At 40.4% G+C, this 24,521-nt stretch overlaps 1 protein-coding gene across 2 annotated transcripts in view; it reads left to right on the forward strand.

Moving 5' to 3' along the window:
• LOC139749889 (uncharacterized) overlaps positions 1-24,521 on the forward strand; it is a 550,483-nt gene that overhangs the window by 455,677 nt on the left and 70,285 nt on the right. For both annotated transcript variants that reach the window (XM_071664274.1, XM_071664273.1), the window contains one exon: positions 494-585. In XM_071664274.1, the coding sequence (XP_071520375.1) occupies positions 494-585 (92 nt within the window). The remainder of the gene's footprint in view (positions 1-493; positions 586-24,521) is intronic.

Here is a 24,521-nt window from a genome sequence, read left to right on the forward strand (position 1 = left end):
CTGGTTCAGTCCATTGACAGCATGTTGACCTTTGTATACCACATTGTTCTAATTCACTCTATTCTGCACATCTTTCATGCTTCTACATCTTCAGATCCTATTCACTTAAAACCTTTTTAACTCCATCTTTCTATCTTCAGTTTGGTCTCTCCCTTTTTAGTGTTCCCTACACTTCTGACACATACATCCTCTTTGTCAACCTCTGCTCCCATATTCTCTTCATATGTCCAAACCATTTTGGCACACCAATCTCAGCTCTGTCATCCACACACTTTTTTTTTTTTTATTATCACACCTCAATCAGACCACCTTTATTGTTTTTTCTTTACTTATGGTTTTGGAAGGAAACAATACAGATTAAGGGTTAATAAGCTTCAACATTTAACCTTCGATTTTGATTAAGATGTCTAAGATAAAACTAGTTTTAGTGGGTATTAATCCTTGTTCTTGTACACATCTTGAATTGTGCTAAGCAAATTTATTTCATTTACAGCACACTATGCACAACGAGCGGAGGTCTTTATGTATGCTTCTGATCAAGAAGATGAAACGACGCACTCAAGCATTTATAAGTAGAATTGCCAGGTAATGAATATTTTGTTTTGGTAGTCCAAGTTTTCTATGTGCTTATATATATTCTTTAAACCATTTTCAGCTTCATAGAATTTGACCCATTCATACCTTAAAACACTGTAGTTCTTCTCACTTCCCAAATACTGAAACTTTTGTACATACATTCCATTTACTCTGATGTATTTTACCAATAATATTCTTGTAATGCAGTTCCCTTTTGCACCGTGCAGGTGATCTTTTGATAATTTCCTTGTACCTAAACCACTTCAGCTTTCCACTTGTCTTTCCCATCCATGTTTAATGCATGCCATTTGATGGAATTACAACAAAGTACTGCTATCTATCTGTCTATTTCTCTGATGCCTGTTCCCTTCGGGAACTCCCATCAAGAGGTGGCAATGGCAAAAGAGTCTCCACTTATCCCTGTCCTTACATGCCTCCCTTGCATATACCATTCCATGCATTCTTCCTGTGTTTCTTTCCCTCCAGTATTTCTCCACCCTATTTGCCCATGTCACAGGTGGTCTTCACCTCACACCAATCCCTTTGATTGTACGGTCATACATTCTTCTTGTAAACTTCTGGTCTTGCATTCTTTCCACATGATCAAACCACCTCAATGTATTATGCTTCACCCATTCTTCCACTCCCCAATTCATTTCCTTTGCATTCCTTGCCATACCACACCTCTCATACACCCTTTCATTTCTTTCTTCATCCCATCTAGTCACACCACATGCTCTTCTCGAATAGCTCATTTCCACAACCTGGGTTTTTGACCTCTGTGCCTTATTCCACATCCATGCGCTGCAAAGGTCAGTGTTGGGAGGACTATGCTGTCCCTTAATCCTCTCATCACTTTCATACTTACACCTCTACCCTTCATTATTCTGTTAAGGGACCCAATGATTCTGCAATCTTGTACTGCTCTATCCCTTATCTCTCCTTCTATATCACCACATTTACCCAAGACAGCTCCCAGATACTTAGATTCCCTCTCTTCTTTCAGTCTTTTTCCCCCATATCCACAGCATAATTTAGTATGCTTTCTTCTTTCACTCTATATGGTTTTATACAATCTAAACTTTCCTCCATTTTCTTTCAAACACCTTTACTTTAATTTTACTGGCAATTACCTTCAATCTCCTATGCTTATACACACAAAAAAGAACACACAACTTTCTGCAACTCCTCTTCACTTTCCGCAAACAACACCATCTCATCCGCAAACAGACATGTCACTAGCCACCATATCTCACCTCCACACTCCATCCCTGCATCTAGTTTTCCTTTCATCTGTCTTTTCACTCCATCCTTATACATATCAAAAATTCATGGTGACATCACACAGGCCTATATCACACCTACATGTATCCCAAAATTTTTGCTCAGCTCTCCATCCACTCTTAACGTGCATTTGCTCCTCTATAGAAGACTTTTACACCTTCTAGCAGTAATCCCCCTATACCATATATCCTTAACACATCCCATAAAGCATTTCACTTGACCCTGTCATGCGTTTTCTCCAGATCCATAAAAGCTGCATACAACTTCTTACCTTTCACTAGATACTTTTCCACTATCATTTTTATTACAAAAATCTGATTCACATATCCCCTACCTTTCCTAAAACTCCCTTTGCTCTTCTTATTCTGCTTTCAGTCACTTCCTTCACCCTGTCAGTTAATATTCTTGTTGACACTTTTCCTGTTATACTTAACAAACTTATTTCCTTATAATTGCTATATACATTTTTAGCACCTTTTCCTTTGAATAAAGGAACAATAATAGCTTTTACCTATTCCTGAGGCACAACCTTCTGTTTCCATGTTAAATTTCATATAAGATGCATCTGCTCAATCACACTTTCTCCTCCATACTTCAGCATTTAAGCCATGATCCCATCCACTCAATGTGCCTTTCCTACCTTCAGCCTCTTTATTGCCCTTCTTACCTCTCTTTTTGCTGTAGGCCCCTGTGTTGTAGATATTTGTGCTGAAAGGGGTTTATTCCTTGAGAACACCTTTTTTCAGCAGAAAATGATCCACAGATATATATATATATGGATGAGGAATGATGGAAGAGAAGAGCAAAATGCTTTGATTGACTATGTGGCAATGGATGAAAGATTGAGAAAGGCTATGCTGGATGCCACAGTTATGAGAGGATACTTTGGAGAGTGACCATTTCACAGTTCTTGCAGGGATGAGGATTAGGAAGAAGTGGCGGTATGTGTAAAGAAGAATGGAGAGTTAAAAGTGTTGGCAGGTGAAAAGATAAATCAGGAAAAATACAGGGAGAAGTATGAAAAGAAGGTAACTGAAACTTAGATGGAAGTGAAGTGAATATAGGAATGCAGTCATGTGTGAATGAGGTGTTTAAAATGTTTAGAGAAATACTGGTAAAGGCTGTAGAATAAGTAGTTGGATAAAAGGTAGTGAGATACAGGAATAAAAAGGGCAATGCATGGTGGACAGAAGAGATTAAAAATGCTGTGGAAGAGAAGAAAAAGGCATAAGGTTGATTGCTCATTAGGAATGCAAAGTACTGCAGGTAGAATCTTTTCCAAACATTTAGGTCTCTAACCATATTCACAAGTTCAGTAGTCAGAAATCCAGAGGCAGTTGATGTTTTAACTGAAAAATTCTTCATTAGGATGTTACATAAACTGATTGGTGAACCAAGATTTCCATGTCACAAAACAGAATCGTTTGAGAAGATGAGGTTAATTTGAGTTTATTTAGTGAAATATACAGACTAATTTCACTAAGGATGGCACATAAAGTTGTTTTTTTTTATACCTCGTCGCTGTCTCCCGCGTTTGCGAGGTAGCGCAAGGAAACAGACGAAAGAAATGGCCCCACCCCCCCATACACATGTACATACACACGTCCACACACGCAAATATACATACCTACACAGCTTTCCATGGTTTACCCCGGACGCTTCACATGCCTTGATTCAATCCACTGACAGCACGTCAACCCCTGTATACCACATCGCTCCAATTCACTCTATTCCTTGCCCTCCTTTCACCCTCCTGCATGTTCAGGCCCCGATCACACAAAATCCTTTTCACTCCATCTTTCCACCTCCAATTTGGTCTCCCTCTTCTCCTCGTTCCCTCCACCTCCGACACATATATCCTCTTGGTCAATCTTTCCTCACTCATTCTCTCCATGTGCCCAAACCACTTCAAAATACCCTCTTCTGCTCTCTCAACCACGCTCTTTTTATTTCCACACATCTCTCTTACCCTTACGTTACTTACTCGATCAAACCACCTCACACCACACATTGTCCTCAAACATCTCATTTCCAGCACATCCATCCTCCTGCGCACAACTCTATCCATAGCCCACGCCTCGCAACCATACAACATTGTTGGAACCACTATTCCTTCAAACATACCCATTTTTGCTTTCCGGGATAATGTTCTCGACTTCCACACATTTTTCAAGGCTCCCAAAATTTTCACCCCCTCCCCCACCCTATGATCCACTTCCGCTTCCATGGTTCCATCCGCTGACAGATCCACTCCCAGATATCTAAAACACTTCACTTCCTCCAGTTTTTCTCCATTCAAACTCACCTCCCAATTGACTTGACCCTCAACCCTACTGTACCTAATATGATTAAGTATGATTACAAATACTTTTTCAAAGTGGTCCTCAGAATTCATTCAAGGTTAAGAACAACAGTAAAAGAGTACAGAAGTACAGTTGAACTTGGTACAAAAGTGAATGATTTCCTAATGATTATAAACCACTGTTTAAAGAGCTGAGATTTGTTACTAGCCCAGTCTAGAAAGATTAGAGATTAATTATAGACATATGAAGATCATTAGCATGTAACTTCTCCCATAAAAATGATTTTTATGTGTATCTTAGAAATGTCTTTAATCTAAAACTGTTTGATTTATAGTGGAAAATCAATCACAAAACTACTGGTATACAGAGATAAACTTTCACCAAATTCTTCTCTAGGTACAGCACGATGAATTACTAGCAAATTATCATTGATTTTAGCATTATGTCTCGTATATTCTGGGGCATTATCATTTATGATGTTATATATACGTCCTTATCTTAGATAATCTACCTTACAAGCTACAAAGAGAATAGCAGTCATACTAAACCGATCAAAATCAACATAAGTTCAAGGAGTGTTAAGCATTTATCTTTTGTATTGTTTTGCATAACCTGCACTCCTACCCTTTAGTTAGTTTTAGAAAGTCCTCTGTACTGTTGTGATCAAGCATAGTCTAAATGACACTGCATCAAAGCCAACAGAAGAAGTCTTTAGTTGTCAAATCAAAATTGCAGGTATTTTTTTAGGGATTATTTGATGGAATCGGTGTTATTCATTCATTACTTTGCAGCAAACAAATGCAGTGACAACTTAGTCTATGTTAACCACTCTCCAACTGATTCCATCTCTGCACTCAAGATTTCTTCTATCACCGATGTATTATTTCCTGATAACAGCAATGCCAAGTTGTCAATGAACGGAAGTTTGCACTTCACTGCTGCTTTCATGTAATTACTGTATGCCTAAAACAGAGGACCAAATATAGAGCCTTGTGCAACTCCACAAGTTTTATGATGGCACGGAACCGTATACCGTCATCATATACACTAGTCAGATATAATTGAAACCAGAATACAGCATTTTCATTAAGACCAATACATTTTGAATAGACAATTAGTTATAATGACTTTATGTAGTCAGAGTGTTCTGTAGATCTTACATAACCATACCCATATAATTATCTTATCACATTCAAGTATTATATATGTATATCATTCTTTGTCACTGTCTCCCGCAGTAGCGAGGTAGTGCAAGGAAACAGATGAAGAAAGGCCAAACCCATCCACATACATATGGATATACATAAACATCCACACACGCACATATACATACCTATACATTTCAACATATACATATATATACATACACAGACATATACATATATACACATGTACATACTTCATACTTGCTGCCTTTATTCATTCCCAACGCCACCCCGCCACACATGAAATGACACCCCCCTCCTCCCAGCCATGCGCAAGGTCGTGCTAGGAAAGGACAACAAAGGCCACATTAGTTCACACTCAGTCTCTAGCTATAAGGTATAATGCACCGAAACCACAGCTCCCATTCCAAATCCAGGCCCCGCAAAACTTGCCATGGTTTACCCCAGACGCTTCACATGCCCTGGTTCAATCCACTGACAGCACATCGACCCTGGTATACCACATCACTCCAATTCACTCTATTCCTTGCATGCCTTTCACCCTCCTGCATGTTCAGGCCCCGATCACTCGAAATCTTTTTCACTCCATCCTTCAACCTCCAGTTTGGTCTCCCACATCTCCTCGTTCCCCCCACCTCTGACACATATATCCTCTTTGTCAATTTTTCCTCACTCATTCTCTCCATGTGACCAAACCATTTCAAAACACCCTCTTCTGCTCTCTCAACCACACTCTTTTTATTACCACACATCTTTCTTACCCTTTCATTACTTACTTGATCAAACCACCTCACACCACATATTGTCCTCAAACATCTCATTTCCAACACATCCACCCTCCTCTGCACAAACCTATCTATAGCCCACACCTTGCAACCATATAACATTGTTGGAACCACCATTTCTTCAAACATACCCATTTTTGCTTTCCGAGATAATGTTCTTGCCTTCCACACATTCTTCAACGTTCCCAGAACATTCCCCCCGTGACTCACTTCCGCTTCCATGGTTCCATCCACTGCCAAATCCACTCCCAGATATCTAAAACACTTCACTTCCTCCAGTTTTTCTCCATTCAAACTTACCTCCCAATTGACTTGTCCCTCAACCCTACTGTACCTAATAACCTTGCTCTTGTTCACATTTACTCTTGGCTTTCTTCTTTCACACACTTTACCAAACTCATTCACCAACTTCAGCAGTTTCTCACCTGAATCAGCCACCAATGCTGTATCATCAGCGAACAACAACTGACTCACTTCCCAAGCCCTCTCATCCACAACATACTGCATATTTGCCCCTCTCTCCAAAACACTTGCATTCACCTCCCTAACAACCCCATCCATAAAAATATTAAACAACCATGGAGACATCATGCACCCCAGCCACAAACCGACATTCTCTGGGGACCAATCACTTTCCTCTCTTCCTACTCGTACATATACCTTACATCTTCGATAAAACTTTTCACTGTGTCTAGCAGCTTGCCTCCCACACCATATACCCTTAAAATCTTCCGCAGAGCATCTCTATCAACTATCATATGCCTTCAAATTATAATTCATATCTATATTTTATTTTATTCATTTTCAATTAATAATTAATATATTTATTAATTATAATCTGAGAGATGTATTGAGCATGTATCATTGGAATATGAGTCTCAATACAGAGTAGAACTCAGACAACAGACTATGCTCAACAAGATATTCATTTAACTGGTTATGCACAAGACATTCAAACACTTTAGAGAAATAATGATAATGAGTACCAACACAGACCTGTAATTATCGGCTTGTTATGCTCCGCTTTTTGTACAACGGTACAACTTTAACTATATTCAGATTATCAGATATGTTACCATTAGAGAGAGATAGATTTATGAGATTAACAAGTGGAGATGTAGTTACCAGAGAACTGTCCTTTGTAAATCAAGACAATAGCCATATATACACTCATACTGCTTACAAACTTTACACTCATAACAAGTGGAGATGTAGTTACCAGAGAACTGTCCTTTGTAAATCAAGACAATAGCAATATATACACTCATGCTGCTTACAAACTTTACGCTCATGATCATATTTATCAACAGATGAACCATGCAGGTTATCTGCAACATATCTATCTTTAGTTGAATGTACAACATGAGAAAGACCAATGCACATAGTTCATACAGGTAATCTATCAACAAGTGATTAGGCAGTGGTGGTGAGGAAATTATTAAAATGTTCAGCTACCTTTCTTTTAATCAAAATACAATACATTGTCGATATTCTTACGAATAGGATTATGTTTAGTGTATATGTAGATTAAGGACCAAGGTCTTTAAAGATTTTCCACAATTTCTTTGTATTATTTCTATTATTGTTAACCGCATTTACATGGTGTTGGGGTTTATCTTTCTTATATCTGTCCTTGTTTCTAAAATCAAAGTATTCTTCATAATCTGATTAAACTTTGGATTGCTTTAATGTGGTTAGATATCTGTTCCCTGAAAGTGTGAGGTCCAGTATTTCAGTGGTAATGCATGGCTCAATTCTTTGTTTAAATCTTTTTTCCTTAAAAGGTGCCAAATTATCCAGAATTGATAATAATTTGGTCTTGAGGTTTGCCCATGCTTCATCAGTGTTGTTACAGTCCATAGCATTAGACTGAATCTGAAAGGTGTTGTGTGTGTTTTATCAAAAATTTGCTGATTTTGAGAGGGCAGAAAATTAACATATGTTCAATGAGTCCAGTACTGGTAACACATGATTGACACTTTCCCATTATCAGATATAACAATCAAGTCCATGATAAATTCTGATGTAGCACACTCTCAAGTTGGTTCCAGTATCTGTTGTTTGAGACCAAACATTCATTTAGAATTAAACAAGGAACTCATGAAAGTACTTCTAGTTGACACCATGTTTTTATTAAAATCACCAAAAATAATTTATTTATACTGTGCTATACGAGTGCCCTTGGGACATGACTGTTTTACTTGTTCATGGAAGTTATTCTGCTTCGATGAATTATAGCAGACTCCAGTCATAATGGGATGAGTCTTAGGCTAGAGGATTTCTAAGTAGTCTCTGGATAAATTTGGACATAGGATAAATGCCAGTTTGCTCCTGACCAACACACACTGCCTCCTTACTAGAGTTGATCACAGTGATGGACAACGTATTCTAGTATCTCAACTTCAGAGTCACTGAGTCACCAGGCCATGTGTCTGGTCATACAGATTACTGCCATCATCATCTTGTTTGTGGACAGGTTCATTTTGCCAAGCTTGGAGAGCTAGCTATGAGTGCTGAAGTGGAGAAAGTGGAGCCTCTCCTTTAGGAACTCCTGAAACTTTCAACTGCTTCAAATAGTGGGGTCTCCATCCAGGTCAGGAATGATGGTACGTCTCCATTGATGATGTTGATGTTATCAGCTGGTGGACAATCCATGTCATCCTCTAGTCCATCTGTATCACAGAGGGCAACATATTCTAAGGCACATCTGTTACACTAGAAGGAATGTGTACCCCTGTTATGATCGCATCATCATACAAAGATGTGGGAATTTCACGACATTGCATATGACTCCGTTGCTCACATGTCACAGGATATGGCTTTACTGTTCAGCCTAATACCTTTGTTACAAATCAAGCAGGGATATTTGGACCATGTGATTCCAGGCCTAGGATATGGATGAATATCCCCACAAATTAAGAGACTGTTAGTGATAAAAAGTCCATTGATGGTTACCAAACATTTTGACCTTTGACACTTTGGTTTGTGGTCGACAAGGCCATGACCTTCACCTCTCCAGTAAATAGTTCAAATCATATCCTCTGAGAAGCTGATTGCCTTGAAACATATCTCCTTCAGTATTATGTCTTCATACATGGGTTATATAGGAAACTTAAGCTATCATAAGAGATTGAGTTAAACTTTGATATTAAAGCTAAATGTCCACCATTGCTGCCAGTCAAACAATTTGATATTAGAGCTAGATGTTTACCATTGCTGCCAGTCACCATCTTGAGTGTTTGAGTGTTTTACGATATGTAACACCAGCACTGAGTAAAATAGGCCTTATGGATGAATCTGCTGGGTTGAGTCCAACATGTGGTATCACTGATAAGGTTGGTGGGCTGAATGGCATAACTTAGGTCATATATATTTGAGTCCAGTGAGGCTGGTTATAGCATGTGGCTGAAGGTTAATGACCTGACCATGCCTTAGGTCACAACATTCCCAATGGTTCCTTTCATCTATGCTGATGGATATTGTAATTAATGTTGTTCACTGTGCTGCCAGGAAACTTTAGCTTTCAAAGGTAGAGATGGAATCCAAGACAGTCATGGTGGAGTAAGCACTCACCCATATCTCATGGCTTCAAAAAACCACAAACTAGTTGAAAATGTTGATCACCTCCCATGCATATCTTCATTGATTACCTAGTGCATATTCTCCTTTCTTAAGAGCATATGAGACATTTTGACTGAGTCCAAGGTGTGTTGCTTGGACTTAATATCTACAGTAAAAACTGAAACATCCTCTAATTGTTTGTACAGTACTAGCATTCCCTCAGTGGCTAAGCTAGCAGCTGAAACTAAACATTCCCCATGTAATCAGATTCAGTTACTGATGAGTTTGCAACAGTAAGTATTCGTAAATGTAATCAACAAATTTTCTGCAGAGACAGTGAACTGTATGCTTGGAAAGATGTTTACTTTGTGTGGATCAATAATTCCTTCTTCGAAATTCCTTCCTATGCACTTCCCTGAAAGCTATTGTAACATCAAAATTACCTTTAGGCACAAGGAGGTGATCAAAAAGTCAGGTATGTATTAACTAAAACAAAAGAAGCATGCTAGCAGAAATTTGCCACCTAAATGGGTTGACAGTATTAAGGTGATAAAGATGTTCCCCATCCAGCAGACTTCATATAGGTGGAACTGTACTTCTGCATCATCATTATACCCAGGGCTGTTTACTCTGTCTATCTGTCTATAACTCTGATGCCTATTCCCTTTGGGAACTCCCTCAAGATATGAATACTTAAACTTTTTCCTCTTTATATCACTGATTCATTACGTAATTGTCCTATGTTAACTTTTGTGGCTTATAGTGGTACAGTATTTAATATGAGCTGGTCATGAATTTCTGTTCAGCTCTTGAATAATTCTTGAGTAATTCAGTAGTAAGGGTAATTACATCAGACTGCAGGTGCACTGTTGTTTTGTGATTCATTTTATTTTATTATACTTGATCGCCATTTCCTCACATTAGTGAGGTAGCACCAGGAAACAGACGAAGAAAGACCCATCCACTCTCATGCACATAATATATACATATATTCACAGTGAATGTTGGGGTGAAGAGGGTGGTGAGAGTAAGTGAGCTTGGGAAGGAGACCTGTGTGAGGAAGTACCAGGAGAGACTGAGTACAGAATGGAAAAAGGTGAGAACAATGGAAGTAAGGGGAGTGGGGGAGGAATGGGATGTATTTAGGGAAGCAGTGATGGATTGCGCAAAAGATGCTTGTGGCATGAGAAGAGTGGGAGGTGGGTTGATTAGAAAGGGTAGTGAGTGGTGGGATGAAGAAGTAAGAGTATTAGTGAAAGAGAAGAGAGAGGCATTTGGACGATTTTTGCAGGGAAAAAATGCAATTGAGTGGGAGATGTATAAAAGAAAGTGACAGGAGGTCAAGAGAAAGGTGCAAGAGGTGAAAAAAAGGGCAAATGAGAGTTGGGGTGAGAGAGTATCATTAAATTTTAGGGAGAATTAAAAGATGTTCTGGAAGGAGGTAAATAAAGTGCGTAAGACAAGGGAGCAAATGGGAACTTCAGTGAAGGGCGCAAATGGGGAGGTGATAACAAGTAGTGGTGATGTGAGAAGGAGATGGAGTGAGTATTTTGAAGGTATGTTGAATGTGTTTGATGATAGAGTGGCAGATATAGGGTGTTTTGGTCGAGGTGGTGTGCAAAGTGAGAGGGTTAGGGAAAATGATTTGGTAAACAGAGAAGAGGTAGTGAAAGCTTTGCGGAAGATGAAAGCCGGCAAGGCAGCAGGTTTGGATGGTATTGCAGTGGAATTTATTAAAAAAGGGGGTGACTGTATTGTTGACTGGTTGGTAAGGTTATTTAATGTATGTATGACTCATGGTGAGGTGCCTGAGGATTGGCGGAATGCGTGCATAGTGCCATTGTACAAAGGCAAAGGGGATAGAGTGAGTGCTCAAATTACAGAGGTATAAGTTTGTTGAGTATTCCTGGTAAATTATATGGGAGGGTATTGATTGAGAGGGTGAAGGCATGTACAGAGCATCAGATTGGGGAAGAGCAGTGTGGTTTCAGAAGTGGTAGAGGATGTGTGGATCAGGTGTTTGCTTTGAAGAATGTATGTGAGAAATACTTAGAAAAGCAAATGGATTTGTATGTAGCATTTATGGATCTGGAGAAGGCATATGATAGAGTTGATAGAGATGCTCTGTGGAAGGTATTAAGAATATATGGTGTGGGAGGAAAGTTGTTAGAAGCAGTGAAAAGTTTTTATCGAGGATGTAAGGCATGTGTACGTGTAGGAAGAGAGGAAAGTGATTGGTTCTCAGTGAATGTAGGTTTGCGGCAGGGGTGTGTGATGTCTCCATGGTTGTTTAATTTGTTATGGATGGGGTTGTTAGGGAGGTAAATGCAAGAGTTTTGGAAAGAGGGGCAAGTATGAAGTCTGTTGGGGATGAGAGAGCTTGGGAAGTGAGTCAGTTGTTGTTCGCTGATGATACAGCGCTGGTGGCTGATTCATTTGAGAAACTGCAGAAGCTGGTGACTGAGTTTGGTAAAGTGTGTGGAAGAAGAAAGTTAAGAGTAAATGTGAATAAGAGCAAGGTTATTAGGTACAGTAGGGTTGAGGGTCAAGTCAATTGGGAGGTGAGTTTGAATGGAGAAAAACTGGAGGAAGTGAAGTGTTTTAGATATCTGGGAGTGGATCTGGCAGCGGATGGAACCATGGCAGCGGAAGTGGATCATAGGGTGGGGGAGGGGGCGAAAATTCTGGGGGCCTTGAAGAATGTGTGGAAGTCGAGAACATTATCTCGGAAAGCAAAAATGGGTATGTTTGAAGGAATAGTGGTTCCAACAATGTTGTATGGTTGCGAGGTGTGGGCTATGGATAGAGTTGTGCGCAGGAGGATGGATGTGCTGGAAATGAGATGTTTGAGGACAATGTGTGGTGTGAGGTGGTTTGATCGAGTGAGTAACGTAAGGGTAAGAGAGATGTGTGGAAATAAAAAGAGCGTGGTTGAGAGAGCAGAAGAGGGTGTTTTGAAGTGGTTTGGGCACATGGAGAGAATGAGTGAGGAAAGATTGACCAAGAGGATATATGTGTCGGAGGTGGAGGGAACGAGGAGAAGAGGGAGACCAAATTGGAGTTGGAAAGATGGAGTGAAAAAGATTTTGTGTGATCGGGGCCTGAACATGCAGGAGGGTGAAAGGAGGGCAAGGAATAGAGTGAATTGGAGCGATGTGGTATACCGGGGTTGACGTGCTGTCAGTGGATTGAATCAAGGCATGTGAAGCGTCTGGGGTAAACCATGGAAAGCTGTGTAGGTATGTATATTTGCGTGTGTGGACGTATGTATATACATGTGTATGGGGGGGGGTGGGGCCATTTCTTTCGTCTGTTTCCTTGCGCTACCTCGCAAACGCGGGAGACAGCGACAAAGTATAATAAAAAAAAATAATAAAATATTCACGTACATGCATATTTTTATTATTATTATTATTATATATAATCACTGTTTCCCACATCAGCAAGGTAGTGCCAGGAAACAGGCGAAGAAATGGCCCATCCACTCATGTACACATATATGCACATAATGCCCACATATGCACATATGCAGATATGCACATATGCACATACTACACACATACACATATTTATACTTGCTTGCCTTCATCTACTCCTATCGCTACCTTGCCCCACAGAAAAACAGCATCGCTATCCCCCTACTTCAGAGTATTAGCACCAGGTATACAGACAAAAAGGCCCCATTCATTCACACTCAGTCAAGCTGTCATATGTAATGCACCGAAACCACATCTCCCTATCCACATTCAGGTCCCACAAAACTTTCCATGGTTTACCCCAGACACTTCACATGCCCTGGTTCAGTCCACTGACAGCACATTGACCTCGGTGTACCACATCATTCCAATTCACTCTATTCCTTGCACAACTCTCACTCTCCTGTATGTTCAGGCCCTGATTGCTCAAAATCTTTTTCACTCCACCCTTCCACCTCCATTTTGGTCTCCCTCTTCTCCTTGTTCCCTCCACCTCTGACACATGTATCCTCTTTGTCAACCTTTCCTCTCTCATTCTCTCCTTATGTCCAAACCATTCAGTTCACCCTCTTCTGCTCTTTCAACCACACTCTTTTTATTTCAACACACCTCTCTTACTCTTTCTTTACTTACTCGATCAAACCACTTCACACCACATATTGTCCTCAAATTCTTCATCGCCAATATATCCACCCTCCTTCTTACAACCGTATCTATAGTCCATCATGCCTCGCAACCATATAACATTGTTGAAACTACTATTCCTTCAAACATACCCATTTTTGCTCTCTTGAGATAACATCTTAATACTTTCCACAAGCACCTCTATCAACCCTAGCATATGCCTTCTCCAGATCCATAAATGCTACATACAAATCCCTCTGTTTTTCTAAGTATTTCTTGCACACTTCTTCAAAGCAAATTCCTGATCTACACATCCTCACCACTTCTGAAACACATTCCTCTAACCCCAATCTGATGCTCTGTACATGCCTTCACCCTCTCAGTCATTACCCTCCCATATAATTTCCCAGGAATGCTCTACAAACTTATGCCTCTGTAGTTTGAACACTCATCTTCATCCCCTTTGTCTTTGTACAATGGCACTATGCATACATTCTGCCAGTCCTCAAGCACTTCACCATGATCCATATATACAATGAATATCCGTACCACCCGTTCAACATCACAGTCACCCCCTTTTTTAATAATTTCTGCTGCAATAACATCCAAACCCGCAGCCTTGCCAGATTTCTTCTTCTACCAAGCTTTCAACACCTCTGTTCTCTTAACCAAACCATTCTCCCTGACCCTCTCACTTCTCTCACCACCCCAACCAAAACACCCTAAATCTTCCACTGCATCATCAAACACATTCAGCAAACTTTCAAAATACTCACTCAATCTCCTTCTCATTCATCACTATCCATTATTACTTCCCCACTTGCCCCCTTCACCAGTGTCTCCATTTCTTCACTTGTCTTACTCATTTTATTTACCTCCTTCCAATACATCTTTTTATTATCCCAAAGTTTAATGATGCTCTCTCTCCACAACACTCATTTGCCCTCTTTTTCAACCCTTGCACCTTTCTCTTGACCTCCTACCACTTTCATTTATACATCTCCCAGTCATTTGCACTCCATCCTTGCAAATATTGTTGAAACACCTCTCTCTTCTCTTTCACTAACATCCTTTTGCACAGGCCATCACTGCTTCCCTAAATATGTCCCATTCCTCACCCACACCAAATAACCACTGCATTACCATCCAAACCCACCGCCTTGCTGTCTTTCATCTTCCGCAAGGCTTCCACTACCTCTTCTCTGTTTACCAAACCATTATCCATGGCCCTCTCACTCCGCACACCACCCCAACCAAAACATCCTATATCTGCCACTCTGTCATCAAACACATTCAACAAGCCTTCAAAATACTCACTCCATCTCCTTTTCACTTCATCAACTTGTTATTACCTCCCAATTTGCCCCCTTCACTGATGTTTCCATTTGTTCTCTTGTCTTACATTATTTACCTCCTTCCAAAAGAATCTTTTTAGTCTCCCTAAAATTTAATGATAACTCTCTCACCCCAACTCTCATTTGCCCTCTTTTTCACTTATTCCACCTTTCTCTTAACCTCCTGTTGTTTTTTTTATACATCTTCCAGTCATTTGCACTACCTCCTTGCTAGAATAGTCCAAACAGCTCTATCTTCTTTTTCACTGACAACCTTACTTCTTCATCCCACCACTCACTAGCCTTTCTAATCTGCCCACCTCCCACCTTCCTCATGCCACATGCATCCTTTGCGCAAGCTATCACTGCATCCCTAAGTACATCCCATTTCTCGCTCACTCCCCTCACGTCACTTGCTCTCACCTTTTGCCATTTTACACTCAATCTCTCCTAGTACTTCCTCACACAAGTCTCCTTTCCAAGCTCACTCTCACCACTCTCTTCTCCCAAATATTTTCTCTTATTTTCTGAAAATCTCTACAAATCTTCACCTTTGCTTCCACAAGATAGTGATCAGACATCCCTCCAGCTGCCCCTCTCAGCACATTGACATCCAAAAGTCCCTCTTTTACATGCCTGTCAATTAACACGTAATCCAATAACACCCTCTGGCCATCTCTCCTACTCGCATATGTATACTTATGTATATCTCTCTTTTTCAACCAGGTATTCTCAATCAACAGTCCTTTTTCAGCACACAAATCCACAAGCTCCTCACCATTTCTTTTTACAACACTGAACACCCTATGGACACCAGTTATACCCTCAATTGCCACATTATTCACCTTTGCATTCAAATCACCCATCACTATAACCTAGTCTCATGCATCAAAGCTGCTGACACACTCACTCAGCTGTTCCCAAAACGCTTGCCTTTCATGATCTCTCTTCTCATAACCAGGTGCATAGGCACCAGTAATCACCCATCTCTCTCCATCCATTTTCATCTAGAATTTACTTTCTTACACTCTATCACATACTCCCACAACTCCTGCTTCATAATATCACATACTCCCACAACTCCTACTTTATAAGGAGTGCTACTCCTTCCTTTGCTCTTGTCCTTTTACCAACCCTTGACTTTACTTCCAAGACATTCCCAAACCACTCTTCCCCTTTACCCTTGAGTTTCGTTTCACTCAGAGCCAAAACATCCAGGTTCCTTTCGTCAAGCATACTACCTATCTCTCCTTTCTTCTCATCTTGGTTACATCCACACACATTCAGACATCCCAATCTGAGCCTTCGAGGAGGATGAGCACTCACCGCTTGATTCCTTCGTCTGTTTCCCCTTTTAGAAATTCACATACAAGGAGGGGAGGGTTCCCCCCCTGCTTCCGCCTCCTTTAGTCACCTACGACACACGGGGAATACGTGGGAAGTGCTCTTTCTCCCGTATCCCCAGGGAACATCTGTGAAGGGGGCAAATGGGGAGGTAATAGCAAGTAGTGATGAAGTAAGGAGATGGAGTGAGTATTGTGAAGGTTTATTGAATGTGTTTGATGGTAGAGTGGCAGATTAGGGTCCTTTGGTTGCAGTGTTGTATGAAGTGGGAGGGTCAGGGAGAATGGTTTGGTAAACAGAGAAGAGGTAGTGAAAGCTTTGCAGAACTTATTAGAAAAGGGGGGTGACTGTTGTTGATTGTTGATAAGGATATTCAGTGTATGTATGGATCATGGTGAAGTGCCTCAGGATTAGCGGAATGCACGCGTAGTGCCATCATACAAAGGCAAAGGGGATTAAGGTAAGTGCTTAAATTACAGAGGCACAAGTTTGTAGAGCATTCCTGGGAAATTATATGGGAGAGTATTGATTGAGAGGGTAAAGGCATGTACAGAGCATCAGATTGGAGAAGAGCAGTGTGGTTTCAGAAGAGGTATAGAATGTGTGGATCAGGTGTTTGCTTTGAAGAATGTATGTGAGAAATACTTAGAATATTAGATGTATTTGTATGTAGCATTTATGGATCTGGAGAAGGCATATGATAGAGTTGATAGAGATGCTCTGTGGAAGGTGTAAAGAGTATATGGTGTGGGAGGTAAGTTGCTAGAAGCAGTGAAAAGTTTTTCCTGAGGATGTAAGGCATGTGTACGAGTAGGAAGAGAGGAAAGTGATTGGTCCCCAGTGAATGTTGGTTTGCGGCACAGGCGCGTGATGTCTCCATGGTTGTTTAATTTGTTTGTGGATGGGGTGGTTAGCGAAGTGAATGCAAGAGTTTTGGAGAGGGGCAAAAATGCAGTCTGTTGTGGATGAGAGGGCTTGGGAAGTGAGTCAGTTTTTGTTAGCTGATGATACAGCACTGGTGGCTGATTCAGTTGAGAAACTGCAGAGGTTGGTAAATGAGTTTGGTAAAGTGTATGAAAGGAGAAAGTTAAGAGTAAAATGTGACGGTAAAGTGTATGAAAAGAGAAAGTTAAGAGTAAATGTGACTAAGAGCAAGGTTATTAGGTTCAATAGGGTTGAGGGGCAAGTTAATTGGGAAGTAAGTTTGAATGGAGAAAAACTGGAGGAAGTGAAGTGTTTTAGATATCTGGGAGTAGATTTAGCAGCAGATGGAACCATGGAAATGGAAGTGAGTCACAGGGTGGGGGAGGGAGTGAAGGTTCTGGGAATCCTGAAGAATGTGTGGAAAGTGAGAGCAAAAATGAGTATGTTTGAAGGAATTGTGGTTCCAACAATATTATATGATTGTGAGGCATGGGCTATAGATAGGGTTGTGCGGAAGAGGGTGGATGTGTTGGTAATGAAATGTTTGAGGACAATGTGGTGTGAGGGGGTTTGATTGAGTAAGTAATGAAAGGGTAAGAGAGGTGTGTGGTAATAAAAAGAGTGTGGTTGAGAGAGCAGAAGAGGGTGTGTTGAAATGGTTTGGTCACATGCAGAGAATGAGTGAGGAAAGATTGACAAAGAGGATATATGTGTCAGAGATGGAGGGAACAAGGAGAAGCTGGAGACCAAATTTGAGGTGGAAGGGTGGAGTGAAAAAGATTTTAAGCAATTAGGGCCTGAACATACAGGAGGGTGAAAGGCATGCAAGGAATAGAGTGAATTGGAATGGTGTGGTATACCGGGGTTGACATGCTGTCAGTGGATTGAAGCAGTGCATGTGAAGTGTCTGGGGTAAACCATGGAAAGGTCTGTGGGGCCTGGATGTGGAAAGGGAGCTGTGGTTTTGGTGCATTACACATGACAGCTAGAGACTGAGTGTGAACAAATGTGGCCTTTTTGTCTTTTCCTGGCACTACCTTGCTGGAGGAGGGGTGCTGTTTCTTGTGTGGCGGGGTGGCAACAAGAATGGATGAAGGCAGCATGTATGAATATGTACATGTATACATATGCATATGACTGTGCATGTTTGTGTATGTACACGTTGAAAAATGTATGTATACGTGCAAGTTTCCCTTATTTAGGGATATTCAGTACTATCTTTTATATTTTGGAATATAATGTTTTGGAATATAATTTTCTTTCCAATCGTATTAGTCATTTCCTGCATTAGTGAGGTAGAGTTAAGAACAGAGGACTGAGATTAAGAGGGAATATCCTCACTTGTCCCCCTTCTCAATATCAGTGCCGTAAATGATCATGGTTATGCCCAGTAGTGGAACTGTTACAAGTGGGTCTGGTTGTTATGGTCGGTTTCATTGCTGTTTTCAAAGAAAAATGTAACATTTTGAAATAGCGCATCTTTCAGAGTTTCCAAAGATTTTCACATTTCAAAAGGTCATTGCTTTTAATGATTAGGTAAATAGCAACAAACAGCAGTTTTTGAGGAAAAGTTAATGTACTAATTAGTGTTCATATATTTTCAGCAGTCATTGAGAATGGTTTGGGAGTGTATTAGGGGGTTGCAGTGAGGGGGAGAGCTGAAGAATGTGTAGCATTACTACTGAAGGAGAAGTTGGGGAATGTGTGAAAGAGCATGAGAGGGTGAGTTTTACACTAATGTGGGTAGATATGAAATTGTATTACAAAATATGGTTGATTACTAGTGCTTATGCACCTGGCCTTATGAAGGAAGTTGAGGAGAAGCAAACAGTTTGGAGCAGCTGAATGAGTGTCAGCAGTTGTGATGCATGGGATCAGCTGTTATTGATGGGTGATTTAAATGCAGGAGCAAGTAATGTGGCAATTGATGGTTGATTTAAGTGCAGGAGCAAGTAATGTGGCAGTTGAAGGTATTACTGAAAGCCATGGGGTACCCAGTATTGAGAATAAGAATGGTGAACAACTTGTGAAGTTGTGTCCTGAAAAATGATAACTTTAGGAGTGCCTGGTTAAAAAAGATAAGGATGAATAGGAAATTATTAGATTGCATACTGATTGATAAGCATGCAAAAGAGAATGGATGTAAATAAGCTGAGAAGGGCAGTTGGTGGGATATCTGATCATTTCATGGTGGAGGCAAGGGTGAAGAAATGTAGAGGAATTTGGAAATTTTATGCATGAAAAGAGGATGGTGAAAGCAAATGAGTATGGAAAAGAGACCTGTGTGAAGGAATACCAGGAGAGACTGAGTGAAGAATAGCAAAAGGTGAGGGTAAATGAAGTTAGGGGAATGGGGAAGCTGTGTTAGGATATGTGTAGCATACAAAAGGTGAGAGCTGGGTGGGTGACAAGAGTCAATGTGATGGGATGTTGAAGTAAAATTGCTAGTAAAAGAGAAAAGAGAGATCTATGGGCAATACCTACAGAAAAGGAGCATGAATGATTGGGTGATGTACAAGAGAAAGCTGCAGAAGGTCAAGAGGGTATAAGGGCTGAAAAGAGGGCATATGAGAGTTGGTATTAGTGACTGTCAGCAAGCTTCAGGTAGAATAAAAAGATGTTTTAAGATGAGGTTAATTATATGAGAAAAAGAAGAGAATGAATGGGAATATCAGTGGAAGGGGCAAATGGGGAAGTTGTAACAGGCAGTGATGAAGGGAAGAGTAGATGGAGTGAGTATTCTTAAGGCTTGTCAAATGTGTTTAGTTTTCAGGTTGGCAGATGTAGGGTGTTTGGGGGAGGAAGGTATGAAATGTGGAAAGGTGGCTAGAATGGATAGTATCAGTTGAATGTATGAAAGTGAATGACTATGTTGTTGATTGGTTCGTTAGGATTTTCACTGCATGTATGGATCATGGAAAGCTGCTGGAGAATTTGCAAAATGTGTGTAATGCCATTGTATAAAGGGAGGAGAAATGAAGGTGAATGTTCAGATTAAAGAGTTTTAAGTTTTTTGTATATACCCGGTAAGTTGTATGGTAGAATGGTGATCAAGACAGTGGTGGCATACACACAGCATGAGATTAAGGAGGAACAGTATGATTTCAGGAGTGGTAAAGGATGTGTGGACCAAGTTTTTGCACCAAAGAATGTGTGTGAGAAATACTAAAAGATGCAGAAGGATTTGTGTGCGACATTTATGAACCTAGAGAAAGCATATGTTAGGGTTGATGGAAATGATCTGTGGAAGATTTTATGAATATGTGATGTGGGATGAAAGCTATTAGAAGTAGTGAGGAGTTTATAACAAGAGAGTAAGGTGTGTGTGTGTGTGTGTGTGTGTATGTGTGTGTGTGTGTGTGTGTGTGTGTGTGTGTGTGTGTGTGTGTGTGTGTGTGTATGTAAAGGTAGAGATCAAGATGAGTGACTCCAGGTAAAGGTGGGTCTGCAGTAGGGGTGTGTGATGTCACCATTCTTATAGTTGGGGTGATGGGAGAGGTAAATGTAAGGGTCTTCGAAAGAGTGGGTGAGTATGCAGTCCGTAGGAGGTAAGGGGGCTTGGGAAGTGAGTCAGTTGTTGTTTGCTGATGATGTGGCACTGGTAGTAAGCAGGTGTGAGTGAGAAACAGCAGATGTCTGATTTTGGGAAAGTGTGTGAAAGGAGGAAGTTAAGAGTAAATGTGAAAAAAAGCATGGGTATTAGGTTAAGCAGTGCATTGAGACATAATCATTAAAGTGTGAGTTTGAATGGAGAAAACTTGGAGTAAGTGAGGCATTTTAGATACCTAGGAGTGAACATGGCAGTGAATGAAATCACGTGAGTGTAGGTAAGTCTTAGGGTGGGTGAGAGGGCAAAGGTCCTGGGAGCATTGAGGAATGTGTGGAGAGAGGTCACTATCTGGAAAGGCAAGAATGGGTATGTTTAAGAGTATAGTATCCCCAATGATATTGCATGGATGCAAGACATGGGCTGTAGATGAGAATGTACAGAAGAGTGTGGATGTGTTAAAAGTGAAATGTGTAAGAACAATATGCGATGTGAGGAGGATTAATCGATTAAGTAATATCTGGGCAAGAGAGAGGTTTGGTAATAAGACAAGTATGGTTAAGAGAACTGAAGAGGGTGTGCTGAAATGGTGTGAACAGATAGAGAGAATGAGTGAGGAGAGGTGACAGAAAGAATATATGTGTCAGAAGTGGAGACAAGAAGGGAGAGACCTCTCTGGAGATGGAAGGATCAAGTGAAAAAGAACTTGAGTGCTCAGGGCCTGAACATGCATAAGGGTGAAAGATGTTCAAGAGATAGAGTGAATCAGACCAATGTAGTATATAGGGGTTTGATGTACTGTCAGTGGACTGAACTATGGCAAATGCAGCAGACAGTGGAAACCATGAAAAGGTCTGTGGAGGCTGCTTTGATTATTTCATTCAAAAACCTATGCCTTGAAATATCCTGACATATTTTATCATCAAAAGATTATTCTATATATTAAAAATATAGAGGTAACAAAGAGTGAGCAAGACCCATAGATTTGGCTGTAATATCTTTAACATTGTTATCAGACTTATTGAGGTGAGTTCACTTACTTTGGATATGGTAAGTAATGGGATAGTTGTGAACACAAACAAAATATTTTGCCAGTTGCCATTGTGTGAATTGAATACTATTCTACCATAAAATCCAGATATGCAGTGCAAGTATATATATACCTTAAAATATGCTGATAATTTTTAGACATTAGAAATATAAAGGTGATTCATTTTTCCTTTTTCTTTTATTTGTCACATGTAAGCACCTGTCAAATGCTGATATAGTGTCACTCCATATGAAAAGTTGAAACATCACAAATAAGTGTGGGGACATCAAAATGCTGGCACATGTCGGAAGGATATTAGTGATGTTTTTTCTTTGGAAGTATTCCAGCTGTATATTTGTCATCTCTCACCAATGTCTTCCATCATCCCATGATTACATGAAAGGAAATTATTTTCAGTTGTTAAGTAATTTCTTCCACAGGTGTAAGATTTATGGGTATGCCTCCCATGCAGGCCTTCTTCCTTCATACATAATCATGCTAAAATGAATATATGAGGTTATTCTTTTTCATTTTCCTCACATACTGGTACAGTACATATCATAAGCATTCTTCATCACTAGGATCATCAAAGAATCTATCCATTTTCTATGGGATTGCTTTTAATGCACAATCTACAAGGTAACAACCACTCACTTAAAATGGTGGCCTTAGGGATACGAGCAGAATTTTTTCCTGCCTTCCCAGTGATGGAAGAAACCTCTGTAGGGTACTGATGGTACAGTTTGTCAAATGGATATTTAATCAGAGGGAAAATTTACTGTAGGCAGATCATCTGTTGTGGAGAGCCATCTAAGGTTTAGATGTTTATGCTCTAGTAGCACTACCACCATTTGAAATAAGTATATATGCTACTTAAGACTCCTGGTGACATCTGGGAGAATCGAAAAGGTGAAAGCATATGACATAAGAGGAGTGAGGGGGGGAATGGGATGTATTTAGGGAAGCAGTGATGACTTGAGCAAAAGATGCCTGTGGCATGAGAAAGGTGGGAGGTGGGCAGATTAAAAAGGGTGGTGAGTGGTGGGATAAAGAAGTAAGATTGTTAGTGAAAGAGAAGAGAGAGGAATTTGGACAATTTTAGCAGGGAAATAGTGCAAATGACTGGGAGATGTATAAAAGAAAGAGGCAAGCAGTGATGACTTGCACAAAAGATGCCTGTGGCATGAGAAAGGTGGGAGGTGGGCAGATTAAAAAGGGTGGTGAGTGGTGGGATGAAGAAGTAAGATTGTTAGTGAAAGAAAAGAGAGAGGCATTTGGACAAATTTTGCAGGGAAATAGTGCAAATGACTGGGAGACATATAAAAGAAAGAGGCAAGAGGTCAAGAGAAAGGTGCAAGAGGTAGAAAAGAGGGCAAATGAGAGTTGGGGTGAGAGAATATCATTAAATTATAGGGATTTGTATGGAGCATTTATGGATCTGGAGAAGGCATATGATAGAGTTGAAAGAGATGCTCTGTGGAAGGAATTAAGAGTATATGGTGTGGGAGGCAAGTTGTTAGAAGCAGTGAAAAGTTTTTATTGAGGATGTAAGGCATGTGTATGAGTAGGAAGAGAGGAAAGAGATTGGTTCTCTGTGAATGTCAGTTTGTGGTAGGGGTGCATGATGTCTCCATGGTTGTTTAATTTGTTTATGGATGGGGTTGTTAGGGAGGTGAATGCAAGAGTTTTGGAGAGAGGGGTGAGTATGCAGTCTGTTATGGATGAGAGAGCTTGGGAAGTGAGTCAGTTGTTGTTCGTTGATGATACAGCGCTGGTGGCTGATTTGGGTGAGAAACTGCAGAAGTTGGTGACTGAATTTGGTAAAGTGTGTGAAAGAAGAAAGTTGAGAGTAAATGTGAATAAGAGCAAGGTTATTAGGTACAGTAGGGTTGAGGGACAAATAAATTGGGAGATAAGTTTGAACGGAGAAAAACTGGAGGAAGTGAAGTGTTTTAAATATCTGGGAGTGGATTTGGCAGCAGATGGAACCATGGAAGCGGAAATGAGTCACAGGGCGAAAGTTCTTGGGAGCATTGAAAAGTGTGTGGAAGGCGAGAACATTATCTCAGAAAGCAAAAATGGGTATGTGTGAAGTAATAGTGGTTCCAACAATGTTATATGGTTGCGTGGTGTGGGCTATAGATAGAGTTGTGTGGAGGAGAGTGGATGTGTTGGAAATGAGATGTTTGAGGACAATATGTGGTGTGAGATGGTGTTATCGAGTAAGTAATGAAAGGGTAAGAGAGATATGTGGTAATAAAAAGAGTGTGGTTGAGAGAGCGGAAGAGGGCGTTTTGAAATGGTTTGGTCACATAGAGAGAATGAGTGGGGAAAGATTGACAAAGAGGATATATGTGTCAGAAGTGGAGGGAACGATAAGAAGTGGGAGACCAAATTGGAGGTGGAAAGATGGAGTGAAAAAGATTTTGAGCGATCTAGGCCTGAACATGCAGGAGGGTGAAAGGCATGCAAGGAATAGAGTGAATTGGAATGATGTGGTATACTGTGGTTGACTTGCTGTCAATGGATTGAACCAGGGCATGTGAAGCATCTGGGGTAAACCATGG

The sequence above is a fragment of the Panulirus ornatus genome, chromosome 8 (genome assembly GCF_036320965.1).
Source record: "Panulirus ornatus isolate Po-2019 chromosome 8, ASM3632096v1, whole genome shotgun sequence".
In the NCBI taxonomy this organism is placed as follows: domain Eukaryota; kingdom Metazoa; phylum Arthropoda; class Malacostraca; order Decapoda; family Palinuridae; genus Panulirus; species Panulirus ornatus.